Genomic DNA, 16,416 nt, shown 5'->3' with positions numbered 1-16,416 from the left:
ATTCTTCTTAATTTTGTTAATCGCAGGCTCTAAACAAGACAGTGCTGGAGTCAGCACTTCATGGCTCTGGGACTATGACATGTGCAGACACATAAAGCCACCATGGCTGTCTTCAGTATACAACGGAAGTGACAGGGATGAATAAAGGGAAGAGTTGTCAGGAGGAATGGAAAAGCCTGGATGATACATTAGGGCACAAGGGAATTTTGTTCCTTGATAAGATTTTTACTGTTCTCTGTGGGATGGATAAACTTCTTTTCCCTTTGAAATTAGATGTGGCCACATGACTTGCTTGAAGCAGAGTGATGTGTAGCATTTCCAGGCAGAAGCTCTAATGGTAGGAGTGTTCCCTTTACCACCCTCTTTCCCTCTTTGTAATCACCAGTGTTATGTGTGAATATTATCTGCCCCATAAGCCTAGAGCCAAGGGTGAGGACGGCACTGATGAGGAACAATCTCCAGCTAACCCTTGCCGGACATGTAGCGCAAATGAGGAACATTTGTGGTTTTTAGCTACTGAGATGTTTGGGTTGTTTGTTATAACAGCACAATCTAGCCCATCATGACTGATACAGCTACTTCACTTGAAAGGCAAGTCAAAGATATGGAATGTACCATTTAGTGCTCATTTGTTGGGAGTTTTCTGTGCATTAAACACTATGCCAGGTACTATGATTACGACTGATTTAAATTTGGCAGCAGCCGTCAAAGGGCTCATAGTGCAGAAGGGATATAAATAAACTATGCCACTCCACCATAATTGCCACTGTTAACAAAGGTGAATCTAGGGTACTTTGGTAAAGAGAAGTCCTTGAATCCTGAATAAGTCATGGAATCAGCAAGAAGCAGCATACTTAGCTGGAATTTATGAAGGAACATTTAACCAAAGAGACCATTTGTTAGATATGTGTAGGGTTAAAGTGGCCAACAGAGATGTTGAGCATCCATGACCATCAACAAGAAAGCCAGCCCTCCACCACCAAGCCTGAAGGAACAAGGGTTAGAAATGACGTTACTGGGCCTGGTGAGAGCTGGACTCATGGCATAGGGGCTGTATGACGCCAGCCAGGAAGACAGAAAATAGGAATAAATACTCTGACCTCTCTCCTTATGCTCTTCAACCTGCCTGTACCTCCTACAGATACTTCTGGAAACCAGAGACAAGGGTACGTGGGTGATGCTATCAAAGCAGTAGGTAGAGGACAGTCTCCTAGTAGTCAGAGCAGCATGGGGATTGTCAGGGAGTGCGTCTGGAGAAGCAAATGGAGAATATCCTGAACAAGAATCCCCCCCAAAAGAAGTGTAACAATCATTTAGACAACATTTTCTCAAACTTTTAATTTCATTGCTTAATTAAAATGTCTATAGCAAAGCGGGTCCATAGCTACTGCTGGGATAGGGGAGGAATTTGAAGGAGTATAGAGGGCTGGATACTTGAGACTCCTTTTATGAGAGAGGCAATGGACATATGGCCAAGAAATCCCATCTTGGATTTTTTGTTAAATAAAACTTATTTTTTCTGTGAACCTAAAACTGCTCTTAAATAAACAGGAAGGTATAGAGATTTTCCATATACTTCCTGCCCCCACATATGCAAGCCTTCTCCACAATCAGCATCCTCCAGCAGAGTGGTACACTTGTTACAACTGATGAAACTGACACATAATCACCCAAATTCTATAGTTTACAACATGATTCATTCTAATGTATAATGATGTGTATCCATCATTATAACACCATGCAGAATAGTTTCACTGGCCTAAACATCTTCTGCACTCTGCCTTTTCATTCCTCCTGCCCCCAACCCCTGGCACACTGATCTCTTTACTGTCTCCATAATTTTGTCTTTTCCAGAAAGTCATGTAGTTGGAATCACAGTGTGTAGCCTTTTCAGATTGGCTTCTTTCACTAGGGTAATAGGCATTTAAGTTTCCTCCGTGTCTTTTCATGGCTTGATAGCTCATTTCTTTTTTGTGCTGAATAATATGCCGTTCTCTGGATGTACCACAGTTTATTTATCAATTCATCTCCTGAGGGACTTATTGGTTGCTTCCATGTTTTGTCCTGCATCTCTATGGGGAGCTGGGGGGGTGGAAGACAGGTGGAGAGAGAGGAGGAGAGGAGCTGGGAAGAAGTATCACCCAGCCAGGCAGAGAGCTGATCACTAGGTAAATTGTAAGTGGATGTTGCATCTTATTTTTCAAACTTAGCCTAAAAAGTCCTGTGGCATCACTTCCGCCATATTCTATTGGTTACAAGACCATTACAAACCTACCCAGATGCAAGCAGAGAATTAATTCCACTTCCTGATGAGGAAAGCAAAGTTCTAGAACAATACTGAGCAACACAGCAGCCACTAGTCACACGTGGCTGTTTACACTTAAATTAATGAAAACTAAAATTAGAAATGCAGTTCTTCAGTCACACTACCCACATTTCAAGTTCTCAATAGCCATGTGAGGACTTGAAATGTTTCCATCATTACAGAAGGTCCTATTGGACAGGACTGCTGTGGACAAACATGTGAGACAGGAGATGTTATCATAGCTCTCTTTCAAAGATACAATCTGCCATTGGACAGCACTTGGACAAACCAAATCATATTTGGGAAGACAAACTAAAAATTGCACAATGACTCACATGATGTTGTACACAAAGGTTGGCAGTAACTGCTGTTGTTTACCTGGAAGAGGGGATAACTTGAGTTAAGGCTCTCAAATCAGAGGGTAGATGCATAGTCCCAGGGGCTAAAAATAGGGCCAATAGGAAGATATCTCCAGAAGGGTGATTTCAAAACATGTATTTTCCATCTTTCTAGTGTCACGGGTCTCTTTAAGCACATGATGAAAGCCACCTCTCCCTAGAAAAATATGCACATGTACCATATGATACACTCAAGTTCAGAGGTCCCTCCCAAATCCATCCATGGACTCTCCAGATCAGAGCCATACTCTAGGCTGTGAGCTCCTAGAGGTATTTCCTTATCCACAGTGAGTAGCAGTGTGTGTGGCCTGGATGACACTTCATCACAGTATATCGACAGAAAGGGGCACATTTCTGCTCAATACAAGTAAGAATTTTAATAGGCAAAGAGGCTCTTAAGGGAAATAGGCAATGTCAGGAAATCAGAAAGTTTCCCAGCAGAAGTATCCATGTAGATTGCTGACTATGTAGAGAAGACTTCAGTGTGCAAGCTAAACTGAATAAGCCATAAGATCTTGCACAGTGCTGGAGTTCCAAGGTTCTATAAAGAGTGACCAGGCCCAAGCACAGGAACAGTCATCTACAATTTGGATGAAGAGGGCAAAATTCAGAAAAGTTTCATGCAACTGGTGGCAGTTCAGATGGGCTGAAAGAGTAGGATTACTGTATGAGGACACAAGATGATATTTCATGGCTCACTTAAAAGATTTAAAATCCTTCAATTTAATTACCTCTAGTGATCTGGTTTCTGGCCAACTGCTAAACACTTCTCTGCCTGTCCTACCAGCCTTCTCTCTCTACTTGTCTTCTGTCCCTCACTCCCTCCCCCGCCCGAAGAAGGATCCACAATGAAACACTCATATGGATTATCCAGGTGACTTCTACATGTCCTTCTAAGAAGGAGGCAGAGGGAAATTTAAGGCAGAAGAGAAACAGGCCATGGCATGGAAGCAGAGTCACAGAGAGGATGCTATGCTGCTGGCTTTGATGATAAAAAAACGGACTATGAGCCAAGAAATACTGGTCTAGATGCTGGAAAAGACAAAGGGAACAGATTCATTCCTAGAGCCTCCACAGGGAGAGTGACTGGCATCTAGAACTGTAAGAGAATACATTTTGCTTTAAGCTACCAAGTATGTGGTAGTTTGTCAAAGCAGTCATAAGAAACTAATAAAGCTGGGGACAGAGCTGATTAAGAACTAACACATAGAATCTCTGCTTCCTCCAAATTCTGAGGACTTGCTACTGAATCAAGTTCATTATGTCAGATGACCTCTTGCCTAAGGTTGAGTCCTCACCTGGAAGTTCTTCAGGCCTCATACAGGTAGAGGGTGGGGGAAGTGTCATCCTCACCTCCACACTCAGTTCCCCTGACAAAGACACACATCAAATTTAGCAGGGGACAGAACTTGAATAGTCCTCTGTGGGCCTCAGGCCCTTTGCAAAATAGACTTCTGTCAGGTCTCTTTCAAACACACCCAGACACCCCCTCAGCCCTGCAATGTATTGTCTGAATTCTGAATAACATAAGAAACTCACCCTGAGCCTGAGGCTAAAATCATCCCAGCTTTTCTGATAGTCTTGATGCATTTGTGCAAATCAGTAATAGTCAATTCTTCAAGACCAGGAGACTAAGACCCTCATTTTCTAATATACACTTGGCAGCTAGAATGTTCCAGTCGATGTTTGATTCTTACAATTCCACAGCCATGGGGTTTTGGATACAACAGATAGGCTAGTTTGAACATAATCGTTCTCAGTATATATGTTCATTGTTGTGTGTTACTGTGCAAAATCTTTTAAGACTATAGCTCTTTGTTTTTTGAGAGAGAGAAAGAGGTTCCCCCACAACTCACCCCATTCCTGATGTACATTGTGTCTTGACTTTCAGAATGAGACTGTGCTGGGCTCAAACCCCAGTTTTTCCACCTATCAACTGTGTGCCTTTGGGAAAATTAACCTCTCTAAGCCTCACTTTCCTCAGTTGCAAAATCCACATTCTATTAATTGCAGGATTATTGTAAGTATTAAATGATGCCTGGAATAGTGCATGTTGTGTAAGGAAGCATTCCAAAATTGATATCCGCTCATTCTATGACTTCTTCCCATATACTCCTTTTTTTTTTAACAGATAGGCCAAGATTGTTAATGTCGTTTGGGGGCACAACTGGAAAAGTGTATCTTTAAAGAGAGCAGACCAGCCTTCAACCAGGGCCTAGACTACCTTCAAGGGACTGAGATAAGTCATAAATCATAAATGTGCAGGGTCAGATCTTGTTTTTATATAAAATATTATTTTGTTCATCATGGAATTTTTTTTTAGCATTGATTCTTTTAAAAAATACTGCATTAGGGGCGCCTGGGTGGCGCAGTCGGTTAAGCGTCCGACTTCAGCCAGGTCACGATCTCGCGGTCCGTGGGTTCGAGCCCCGCGTCGGGCTCTGGGCTGATGGCTCAGAGCCTGGAGCCTGTTTCCGATTCTGTGTCTCCCTCTCTCTCTGCCCCTCCCCCGTTCATGCTCTGTCTCTCTCTGTCCCAAAAATAAATAAAAAACGTTGAAAAAAAAAATTAAAAAAAAAAATAAAAAATACTGCATTAAATACTATTTATCTTGATAACTTACTTTTTTGGCATGTGCTTAAATTTTGTGCCCAAGGCAATGCTTCATTCATCTGGCCCTAGTCCTGCCCTGCCTACAGCAGTTTGTGCTAGTCACACCACCACTTAGGTCCTGGACTGGCTGGCGCAGGCCAAGAAGCCTGTAGAAAGACCCCGGAACTTCTGCTGACTTTTAACTAGCGCTTTCCAAGCCCTAGAAGGCTTGCACAGGCCAGGAAAGGTGCGCAGGGGTGGACTACAACTCCCAGGAGGCCGCGCGGTGCGGCGCCCTCGGCCGATTGGCTGCGTGGGCCCCGCCCCCGTTCCGCCCCTGCCTCGAGGACCCCGGCAGCGAGCCCAGGGCTAGGGCGCTCTGAAGCCTACTACCCAGTGGAGACTCGCCCGGCCGATAGGCTTCATGGCGGCGAGGCCAGTGTCCCGGATGCTGCAGCGGGTGCTGAGGTCCAGCGTCCGGAGCTGCAGCTCGGGGGCTCCAGTGACGCAGCACCGCCCGGGGGAGCCCTCCCAAACTGCGGTGGAGGTGAGCCCGCCCGCATCCGCACCTTCCCCGCGGAGGGCGCCCCGGCCAGCTGTCCCTTAGCCCGAGAAACACCCAGGCTGGGCCGCAGAGGCCGCTTCTCGGAGGGACCCCCTCAACGCTTAATTGGGGGTGGGGAGAGGAGCGGAGGAATGCTCTCTGAACTGCCTAGTCTCACCGGCTACCCCAGGGTGGGGGCGCTCCTTGGGGTGCTGTTTAACCAACTCCCTGCCCATCTAGCCATGGAACCCCCTTCCAGGTAAGCCAGAGATGAGGGAGCAGGCAGTTAGGGCTCTGCGTCCACTGAGTTGTTATGAGTGCCCTTCTCAGCCCTGCCTCACCCACCCTGTTTTTTGAACGTTTGCTCGCTTCCCCTCAGTGGGGGTTGTCTGCGTGCGCTCAGGTGTTCTTGTGTGACACCCTGCTTCATAGTGTGACACTGGCTAAAAATGTCACCTTGGTGCCACCAGTAGTCAGTTGTCACTTCTGTAGTCACAGGGCTCTGTGACTTGTCCTTCACTGACTCTTTCAGTTTCATCCTCCTGTCCCTTAGGAGGGCTCAGCCTCGTTCTGGAGCAGAATGGAGCGAGATCCTCTTCCAGGCTGAGAATCCCAGTTTTCCTTAAGGTTTGGGAGCGGCCCCTGCAGTCATTCACATCACCCCACAGAATGATTCATGTCCTAACAAGTTTTAAGTTCGGTGTTGTTTTTTTGCCCATGTGCTCGGGGAATACTTTGGAGAGAAGCAGGTCTTTTTCATTTGGTGAAACCTCTTTTCTGGACTCATCCAGTCATTCTTTTCCCATCCCCTAGCGGGAGGCTTCATGTCCTGGGAATCATCAGCTCGTGTCCGTCCACACCACTGCCCCTGTGGCTTAATGAGGGGGAGCGCCCCAGCCTAACTTGCTTTCCCCCAAGTCTGACCCCCTCCTGGAATCCTCAAATAATCAGGGCTCCTTGCTGGGAAGTGAAGTTTTTCAGTATCCTTGAACTCCCAGCTTCCCTGAGGGAAGAAGAGGAAAGCAAAGATTGCTGAGAAACCTTTAAAGAATTCAGGAAAAGGGAAGTTTCTTCTCCTTCCTGCCCTTAATTTCCTTGGTGCCCCTCAGAAGAGGACCCATGCTAAGTGACTCCATACTTGGTCTCTTTTAGTCCTCTCGGTAAACCATGTGAGGTCAGGAGTTTGCATTTGCAGGTGAGGGCTCCCTGAAGTTAACTTCCCTGGAGTCACAGAGCTGAAAAGTAAGGGGGCAGGAACTCAAACTCTAGCACCTGTGCCCTTGCCTCTTCCTTGCAGGGAGGGGAGGGTGAGAGGCTCTCCCGCCCTTTCCTTTACCCTATAAGGGGAGGTAGAATTAGGTTAAGAACACAGACTCTGGAGCAGAATGCCAGGGCTGGAAGGATTCCCAGCCCTACCGCTTAGTAGGTATCTGAACTTCAGCAGGTCCTTTCACCTCTCAGTGTCTCAGCCTTATCATTTGTAAAATGGGAATAAGGGTCTACTTCATAGGGTGGTTATAGTTAAAAAAGTTAATATGTGTACTTAGAACAAAGCCTGACATACCTAAGTGTTGTGTTAGGTACGTATTTGTTTTAATTATTGTTAACCTTGCTGCCATTGGCTCATGCTGTGTCCCACTAGTCCCCTCCCACTGGACGCTCAGGGTGGCCATTCTGTCCACTACTTGGTCGTAGACCTCCTATGCTGGACATTCCCCACTAGGGTTATCCTCAGCAGGCAGGTCGCTCCTCAAATGTTGGGTGCTCCCCCACCTTTCTGCATGGTGCTTAACCCAGTACTCTGCAGGCAGTAGAGTCAGATATTTTTGGCTGTTTGAAACCCAGCTAGTGAGGGGACATGTGGAATAGTAGAACACTGGACAGGGAGCCCCAGGTTTTCACCTTCATTCTGCCTCCAGTTTCACTTGGCTTCTGGGGCTGTCCTTTCCCCTCTCTACACGTCTTTAAAACCAGAGCGTTGGGGCACCTGGGTGGCTCAGGCCGTTAAGCATCCGAGTCTTGATTTCGGCTCAGGCCATGATCTCACAGTCATGGGACTGAGCCCATGTCGGGCTCTGCACTGACAGCGTGGAGCCTGCTTGGGACTCTCTCTCTGTGTGTCTCTCTCTCTAAATAAATAAACATTAAAAAAAAAAAAAACAGGGTTGGAGCAGCCCATCTTTATGCAGTGGGGAAGGGCACAGAATGTCTTTAAGAAAATCTCAGAGGTGAGGCAAGTCTGGAGATACATACCATCAGCCTATTCACAGAGCTTGCCGCTTGGCAAGAGTAGGAGTGGGGCATTGGGAATCCCTGTCCCTGCGTCCCTTCCTGCAGGGCACCTTTCCCTGTACCCTGACAGGTGCTGGGAAAGACAGAGGGAAAGGCCACTGAGTGCTGTCTGTGTGCTAGGGTGTGGGTGTGAGAGAGGGGTGAGGTGTGCAGTGGGAGCTGGCTGGGAGGACAGCAGAAAGTGGGCCTTCATCTTAGTCCCAGGACAGTCAATTGAACAGCATCTACAGGTGGAAAGGGGAGATGGTGGAGTGTGGGTAAAGTGGGCAGGTGGGTAGGGGAGACCCAGCTACCTGCTGTCCTGATTGGGGTGGCCCAGACCACCTTCTCTACAGGGCTTACCCTGGCCTGGAAGCACTCCACCCCTCTTTCTTCCTCCCAGGCTCCTTGCAGACGTTGGGGCCACAGGGAGCTCGCCTCAGGTCCTGGGCCTGCTGCCTTGGGGCAGAAGCAGGGCAGAGGGTGAAGTAAGGCAGAGGCACCCCGCTTTTCAGAGGGCCAAAAAAGACCAAATGTTGGAGAGGGTGTTGTGCAGGAAGGAAGTGGGTGTAGGAGAAGATAGAAGGGGACAGCAGGGCCTGGGGCAGTGGCACACGAAGGGAAAGAACTTTAAGGGGTTATCTTGAGTTCCAGTCTTTCCTTTGGAAACTTTGTTTCAATGAAGTGTGACTATCTGAGCCAGGAGCCATAGGTGTAAAATCCTCACACTTAAGGGGGAGATGGAGGGAGGGGGGAGGATCCAGACCTGGGACTAGGCACCTTGCTAGGTCTTCTTGTTTTTTGGTTTTGGTTTTGGGTTGGGTTTGTTTGTTTGTTTGTTTGTTCCTTTGTTTTTTGTGGTTTTTTGTGGGGTTTTTTTAGAAAAAAATTTTTTAAGTTTATTTTGGGAGAGACAGAGACAGTGTGAGTGGGGGAGGGGCAGAGAGAGGGAGCCAGAGAATCCCAAGCAGGCTCCGTACTACTGTCAGCACAGAGCCCTACTGGGGCTCGAACCCACAAAACCGTGACATCATGACCTGAGCCGAAACCGAGAATTGGATGTTTAACTGACTGAGCCCCTCCCAGATGCCCCTAGGTTTTCTTGTTTAATAGAGATTAATTTTGAGACACCCCTGGTATGCATCATCCCAAATAGCAGGGATCCCAAATCAGCGCCACTGATATTTGAGTTCTTTTTCTCCTGAATAACCCTGCATATTATATTCTAGAGCTATTTGGGGTCTGGCCTTTATCATTCAAACCAAATGCCCAAAGTTAGTGACTACCTCGAGGGTAGCCTCTGTCCCTTAACTAACTCCTTTGTACCATCCTTCTCCACCCCACCCCACCCCACCCCACCCCACCCCACCCCAATCTGCAGAGGGTAGGTGGACAAGATACAACCTATGGCAGGCTGCCTGGTGTGTGGTCACCTGCACTTGTATCCGTGGTCCTGGAGGAGCCTAGACCCCACTTGCCTTGCTTTGGATGATGGAACAACAGGTCTGAAACCCCAGCTTTGGCCCATCTGCCATTAAGTAGGGTGGACCCTTGCAGGACCAGGGAAGCTGACAAGAGCAAGAAAACTAGTCCCAGCACACACAGCTGGTGCTTCTCCACAAATATTTGTTTCATGGGTCAATATATGTAAGTAGGAATTATATTAAGAAAATGGTAGCGATCACTTATTGAATACCTGCTGTGTGCCAGGAACTCCTGCAACTGAGTTAGGTAGAATTATTTTGCACCCTTGATGGGAGAGGAAAGTAAGGCCTAAAGAATTTCGGTGATTTGCTCTATGGCTCGTTAGTAATAAAGCCAGTCTTGTAATTCAGGTTTATCTACTCCCAGAGCCTCTGCTCAGAACCAGCAAGTACCCCTGGATTAAAATAGCTCTCCATCCTGGTGTTGCTGGGCCAGTGGTTCTCAGCCAAGCTACAGAGCAAAGAGCTGACACATGAAAAAAAATGAAAAGCCAGGGCCCCATCTCAGAGCAATTGAGTCGGGATCTTTGGAGTGGGGCTCTGGCATCCGTGCTTCTTAGAAGCACTCCTGGCTGTTTAGATGTGCAGAGTTGAGAGCCGCTGTACTTGGCAAAAACCATTTTGACAGTAGAGACCAGCCTGGAAATCAATGACCCCAGCGTGACCGGCTTCGCATACACCACCTTTCTCTTCTGATTAAGCACCAGCCTATTTGTTCATCGACACAGTGGCTTACTGTATAGACGCTGGGATACTGAATCAGGCAGGAGGGCTTCCCCCACTGGGGAAACAACCTGGTCCAGGCTGGGGTCCTGAGAAGATGAGCAGCTAAGGGCCTTCTGCTCCTTCTCACTTGTCGTGGGGGAGAGGCATCGCTGTCCGCCCTGCCCGGTAATGCCCTCTGGGTCCAGGGCTCCTCTGACTGGTGCTGATGTTTTTTCCTCCAGGGGGTTTAAAGGAAAGGGAAAAACAGAAGATTGAAAGTAGGACATGCAGTGTTGCAGGAGAGAAGAGGCAGGGATGGGGCTTGTTAACATCAAAGAAAAGAGTTTGCAAGCCTGGCTGGGTGAGAGACTGTGGGGGGCAGTGGGGGGGGGGGGGAGGGAGGTTGGTACTGGCAGTACAGAGTCTGAATGAATCTAGATAAAGTCACCCCAGGTCTCAGCAGTGAAATCTGGCTGCCCCTCCCAGGGCCGCAACAGAGTGCCTGATTCCATTCTCCACTGCTCCTTGACTCTGCTTGCTCCCCAGTTTCCGCTGAGTCACGCTCCTTGGTCCTCTCACTTGCTTCCCAATTCCTTTCCTCACCCAGCCACCAACCCCCAATATGTTAAGATTAGGGTGAGGGCGACTAGGGAGGGGGTGGCTTCTGGGTTGACGAACAGATTTCTGAATTGCAAATAGCTGTTGATGAAGAATTGGGTGCCAGACTTCCAGGCATCTGATCTCTTGGACTCAAGGCCTCTGGGGCTCTTGACTTTGTAGTGGCCTCTGCTCCACCCCCAAGGCTACTGGTGGAAAGGCAGTAGGTGAGTAGGAAGTGAGCAGGTGAGTAGGGGTGAGTAGGAAGGTAGGAAGTCTTGTTAGGATTGTAGCAGACAGCAGTTCAGAGAAGTGACTATTGCTTGCTTGTCATGGGACCATGAGCAGGGTTTCTTGGAGGATGGGCGGCGGGGGGGGAGGGGGGGAGGAGAGACACTGGCCTTGGGGTGGGCAGAGTGAGGTCACTTTTACAGACCCAGGAATATCCTGGAAGCACCCTCACATACTTTCACTCAGGTGTAAGTATGTGAGTCAGTGGTCCTTGACCTTCTATCTCCTGAATTGGTGGCCCTTGACCCTGGCTATATGTTAGAACCACCTAGAGAGACTAAAAACAAGTGCTCAGAGATCCAAATTCAGTTGGTCTCCAGTGGAAGTTTTTTCTTAAGCTGCCAGATGGTTCTAACGTGCAGCCAGGGCCCAGAAGGTCACTGAAGTAAATGTTCCTTCTTGCTGGGTGCCGGCGAATGGTTACCCTGGGCCTCAGGCCTGAGGCCTTCTGCTGTCTTAGGTTACAAGATCATGATAATCCTAGGCATTTATCTGTCAGCTACCTGACCCCCCTCCCTTCGCTTACCTGAGCACATAGCTGTGTTCTTATTTTACAACTGGGAAAACAGGCTTGGAGAAGTTAGGGAGCTTTCTCAGGGTGTCAGGTCACACCTGGCCCAGAAACCAGGGGTGCTTGCTCCCCAGTGCAGATCCCTGTCCATAGACCTCATGAACGACCACCAGGGTCACGATTTCCTTGTTGTAACGATTCTAAAGAAAGGACTTTTCCCCACCCTGTGCACCGTCCTGTGTGCCTTCCCAGATTCGCCCTTTGCACTCAGAGGGAAGAATTGAGAACTTGGACTCAAAAGACCTGGTTTGAATCCTGGGCCTGCCAATGCTGTTCTTGAACTCCATCCCAGCTTCAGTTGTAGTAATCCCTTGTGGGGGTAGGTGTGGGAATTGAGCAGAGAGAGTTCTTTGGACACTTTGAGATCATTTGTAAATGTTCCTTCTATGGAGCAGCTATCTCATCAGCATCTGTCATGACCTAGGGTTGTGCTTTCAACGCAGGAGATAAGACCAAATCAGGCTTGGGAAAAGAGTGAGGTTGGCTGCCTCCTTTCTCTCTCCAGGAGGATTTGGGCCTTGCAGGGAGCATCTAGCAATCTCCTCCCTCTTAGTTCCGAGCCGGTGGGTGCATAGTGGTTCCTCCCAGCAGTGGGTGGGGTAGAGGATGAAGACTGGAGTAATCTCTGCAGGGGGTTAGTGGGTGATCATCCCAGCCCCTCCATTGTGCCTTCCTAGAGGCTGGTGGCCTCATTGCTTCTGCAGGCCTCCTTGGTTGTGCTGTCTTTGCCCCAAAAGCCTTCTGCATGAGGGGAGACCTCCCCTCTCCAGCTGTCTGTAGTCCTCAGCTGCTCCCGGTGGCTTGGCCTGTTGGGCCCTCCTGGGCAGTGGCAAGGCCCCAGGGAGCCCAGCCGACAGGGGAGTGGTTATGGAGAAGCAACCTGTGTGACACCCACCCCTCAGAGTTAATGAGTTTGCTTTGAGCTCCTTCTGTCTCCCATTGCAGAGGTAAGGAATAGGAGGTCTGGGTTGGAGAAGTGGCTCCCCATGTCCCAGGCGGTGCAGTGGCAGCAGCCCAGGCCACCATCCCTCCTGGTTCCCCACCTCTTCTCCTCCGTTCTGGACATGCTTGCCAGTTGGCATAGTTGCCGGATACTGAGTGGCTCGTTCTCTCCCGCTGGCTTGTCCAGGAAATACTGGGGATGTTTGTTCCTGGACAGGCCTCCTTTGAAGGAGGGCATGGGCTGTAAGGTGGTGACAGGGAGAGAAAGGGGGCAGGGCAGCTTTGTTCCTATAGAGTTCCCGTGCCCTAGGGCTGAGTTGGAGCCTGGGGGACAGGTCCTTCCCTGCAGGCCTGTTTCCCAATCTGTGAGTGAGGGGGAGAAACCCCACGCCCCCAGGACTGCAGAACCCACACAGATGTCAGAGATGAGGGTGGGGGAGGGAATGGCTGATGGGAGGGGGGCTTCTGTCCCCAGGCGGGCTCTCCCCTAGCCGGGTCAGAGGCCCACATTTCCACTGGTCGGGCATTGCAGGAGCTGTCCAGACGGAGACAGTTCCTGAGAGAGCACGCGGCCCCCTTCTCCGCCTTCCTCACTGACAGCTTCGGCCGGCAACACAGCTACCTGCGAATCTCCCTCACCGAGAAGTGCAACCTCAGATGTGAGTCATCTTCCTGGGCTCCTGTCCCCTGCTGAGGCAGCTTCTGAACTCTCCCCAGGCCCAGGAATCCTCCTCAACCCTCCCCATTCCTCTTACCAGCCTCTCCGCCCACCCTCCTTCCCTGCTTGCCAGGTGGGGTTGCGGGACCAGATGGGGGTCGGGTCAAGGTTGAGTTTTATGATCCTGGGAGCTGGCTTCTATTTGGGACTGGACTTGAGAACAGAATTATAATTGAGATTGGACCTAAATCTCACTCTTCAGGACTCTTTCCCCTTCCCTCCTGTTTCACATGTTCCTGAAGTTCAGGACGTGGCCAGGGGCAGGCGTGGGGCTCCTGGACACCATAAACACGTGAGGTACACAGCAGTGCCCATGGCCAGCACTGCCAGCTATAGAAACACCCCAGTCCCATGACAGAAGTTGTCTGGGGCCAGGCGGAGTATTCATTTCATAATTGTTTGCGGAGTGCTCTGGGGGTGTGGCCACTGCTGGGGGGACTTCCAAAGTTTGTTTGTCCTTCCCTCCCTCTCTCCCCCCTCCTGCTTTCCATGGTAGCTCCCAATACCAATGTTTTTATTTCATGGCCCAATAAATACATGTGTATACGTGTATAGTAAACGTTTAAGCAAACAATACTCACTGCATGCAGTCTTGATGTTCTGATATTCTTTACCTGTTCTGTTCTATCTTAAAAGACCAATTCTGGACCCTTCACTAATTTGACTAAATGATTCTGTGACAACTCTTGACCCAATCCTTGACAAAACTCCCACAGGAGCTGATGGGGGATGATGCACCCTTACCTGCCCCTGCTACCTCACCCTGAACAAGTAGTACCTCAGTTTTCCAACCTGTGTAATGGGGCTGATAACCTGAAATAGATAAGCTGGATATGCGAATGCCTGTCACTGTAGAGGAGAGTGACTTCTAACAGGTTGGAGAGTACCTCCCAGCCTGTTTCACCTCGTGACCCAAACATGAAGGGGTAACTGCCCAACCAGATGAAATGAAACAGGGTGAACAGCACCAGAAGGAATGGGCCCAGGGCCCTGGCCTTCCAGGCAGACCCTGCCCAGCCACCTCACGCACTGAGAGAATCGTCATCTTGTCGTCCCCCACTTCAGGCCGGGCTCTGCTCTCTGCCTGCTTCGTCCTCTTTAATCCATACCCTCAGCTTCTCCTCTGAGGGAAGAGGGGGTGTTGACACGTTACAGATAAGAAACATGAGGCCCAGAGAGAGTCTGTAGGGTCTGTACTAGCTCATATTTGGCAAGGTTGCTCCTCACCATCCAGGAGTGACTTCTGGCCTGGTCCTGGAGTGGGGGTCTGGAGGCACTGTGGGCCCAACCTCTGTGGTCACATCCTACCTCCATGTCCCCTCCGTTCCCCTCAGGTCAGTACTGCATGCCTGAGGAGGGCGTCCCACTGACCCCCAAGGCTGACCTGCTGACCACAGAGGAGATCCTGACCCTTGCCCGGCTCTTTGTGAAAGAAGGCGTAGACAAGATCCGGCTTACTGGGGGAGAGCCGCTCATTCGGCCGGATGTGGTGGACATTGTGGGTGAGTTTTTCCAAAGCTGTGACCACTTCTTGCAACGCTTGCCTCATCTAGCTGGACTTCAGTATTCATAATCGGCAGCTGACATCCGTTCAAAGCATAATGCTCACTGAGCCCTACCACCTTCTGAGATGGCTACCTTTATGATTCCTATTTTCTTAGAAAATGAGGCACAGAAGTCCAGTATTTGCTCAGTGTTACCAAGTGGGTAAGTGCCAGAACCCAGTGACTTGCTGTCACATTTAGACTGAAGTCCTCACCAGGGCCCTGAGGCCCATGTGGTCTGGCTCCGGCTGACCTCTGAGACTTCCTGCTCACCCCTCGGCCTCTATTCCCACCACTGGGCCTTTGTCCTTGCTCTTTTTTGGGAGCACAGCGTTCACTGCTTGCCTCATTCATGTCTCTGCTCACATAGGATCTCCTTGGAGAGGACTCCTTGACCACTGTCTCTAAAGTATGTCCCCACGTACACACCCCAGCTACCCTCTGTCCCAGAAGTCAGTAAGCTAGAGCCCACAGGCCTAATCTGGGCTACCGCCTGTTTATGTATGGCCTGCAGGCTGAGAGTGGGGTTTTATATTTGAGTGCTTGAAAAAAAGTGAAAAGCAGAATAGCGTTTTGTGACACATGGAAATTACATGAAATCATAAATTCACTGTTTATTAATAAAGTTTTATTGGGACATAGCTGCTCATTTACATATCTCCCAGGGCTGCTTTTGCAGAGTTGAATAGGTGCTACAGAAAACCAGGTGGCCAGCAAAGCCAGAAATATTTACTGTCAGGCCTTTTGCAGAAAAAGCGTGGCAACACCTACTCCATCCCCTCATCCTACCTTATTTTTTCTTCTCAGCATTTGTCTCATCCAGTGTTATGTTACTTGGTTGTCTGTTTGTGTCTCCTTTGTATTGGCTCGCCCTCCCTTTAACCGACATGAGAGCTCTCAGGGAACTGAGGCAGGTTTTATGCCTAGCACCTGGGAACGTGCCTGACATGTAGCTGGTGCTGGCCGGTGCTTATTGGTTTGGAGTATGATCTCTGAAGTAGGACATACCTGCGTGTAAGTGTTGGCTGTGCCTCTTACTAGCAGCATAGCTTTGGGCAGCTTGTAAAATCCATTCGAAGCCTCCAGGCGGGGATGAGGTTGACCTGAGGAGGAAGTGAGCAGGAAATGCCCAGCGCGTGGCAAGTCCTCTGAAAGGGGTCACACTGGAGGCCCTCTTGCCATGTGCTACTTCTAAGCCCCGGCATCAGGCAGAGAGAGATCTTTGCTTATGTGCTTCTAGATGACCAAATCAGAGGAAAATAAGGTTCTGTGTTCTTGATTGCCGCACCCCCACTCTTGCTGCTCTGGATCGGGTCTCCCAGGCCTCCGTTCTCTGCCTTATTCACTGGTTCAGTGACTGTTCTCTGGAGCCTTATGTGCCCGATACTGTGCTGGGGGCACAAAGGTGAATGAACTGCCGGCCCTGCCACTGAGGACCCACAACGCATTGGTGG

The 16,416-nt window shown here is 49.4% G+C and overlaps 1 protein-coding gene across 8 annotated transcripts in view; it reads left to right on the top strand.

The window, feature by feature from the left end:
- Positions 1-5,645: 5,645 nt before the first annotated feature.
- MOCS1 (molybdenum cofactor synthesis 1) overlaps positions 5,646-16,416 on the top strand; it is a 37,419-nt gene continuing 26,648 nt past the window's right edge. For 5 of the 8 annotated variants that reach the window (XM_047858436.1, XM_047858435.1, XM_047858434.1 and 2 more), the window contains exons 1-3: positions 5,646-5,842; positions 13,233-13,359; positions 14,753-14,920. In XM_047858436.1, coding sequence (XP_047714392.1) covers positions 5,720-5,842; positions 13,233-13,359; positions 14,753-14,920 — 418 coding nt within the window. In that variant the 5' untranslated portion in view covers positions 5,646-5,719. The other 3 variants (XM_047858438.1, XM_047858437.1, XM_047858439.1) reach the window with 3 other exon arrangements.

This window comes from Prionailurus viverrinus, chromosome B2, assembly GCF_022837055.1.
Source record: "Prionailurus viverrinus isolate Anna chromosome B2, UM_Priviv_1.0, whole genome shotgun sequence".
In the NCBI taxonomy this organism is placed as follows: domain Eukaryota; kingdom Metazoa; phylum Chordata; class Mammalia; order Carnivora; family Felidae; genus Prionailurus; species Prionailurus viverrinus.
This window is presented reverse-complemented; position numbering and strand designations above follow the sequence as displayed.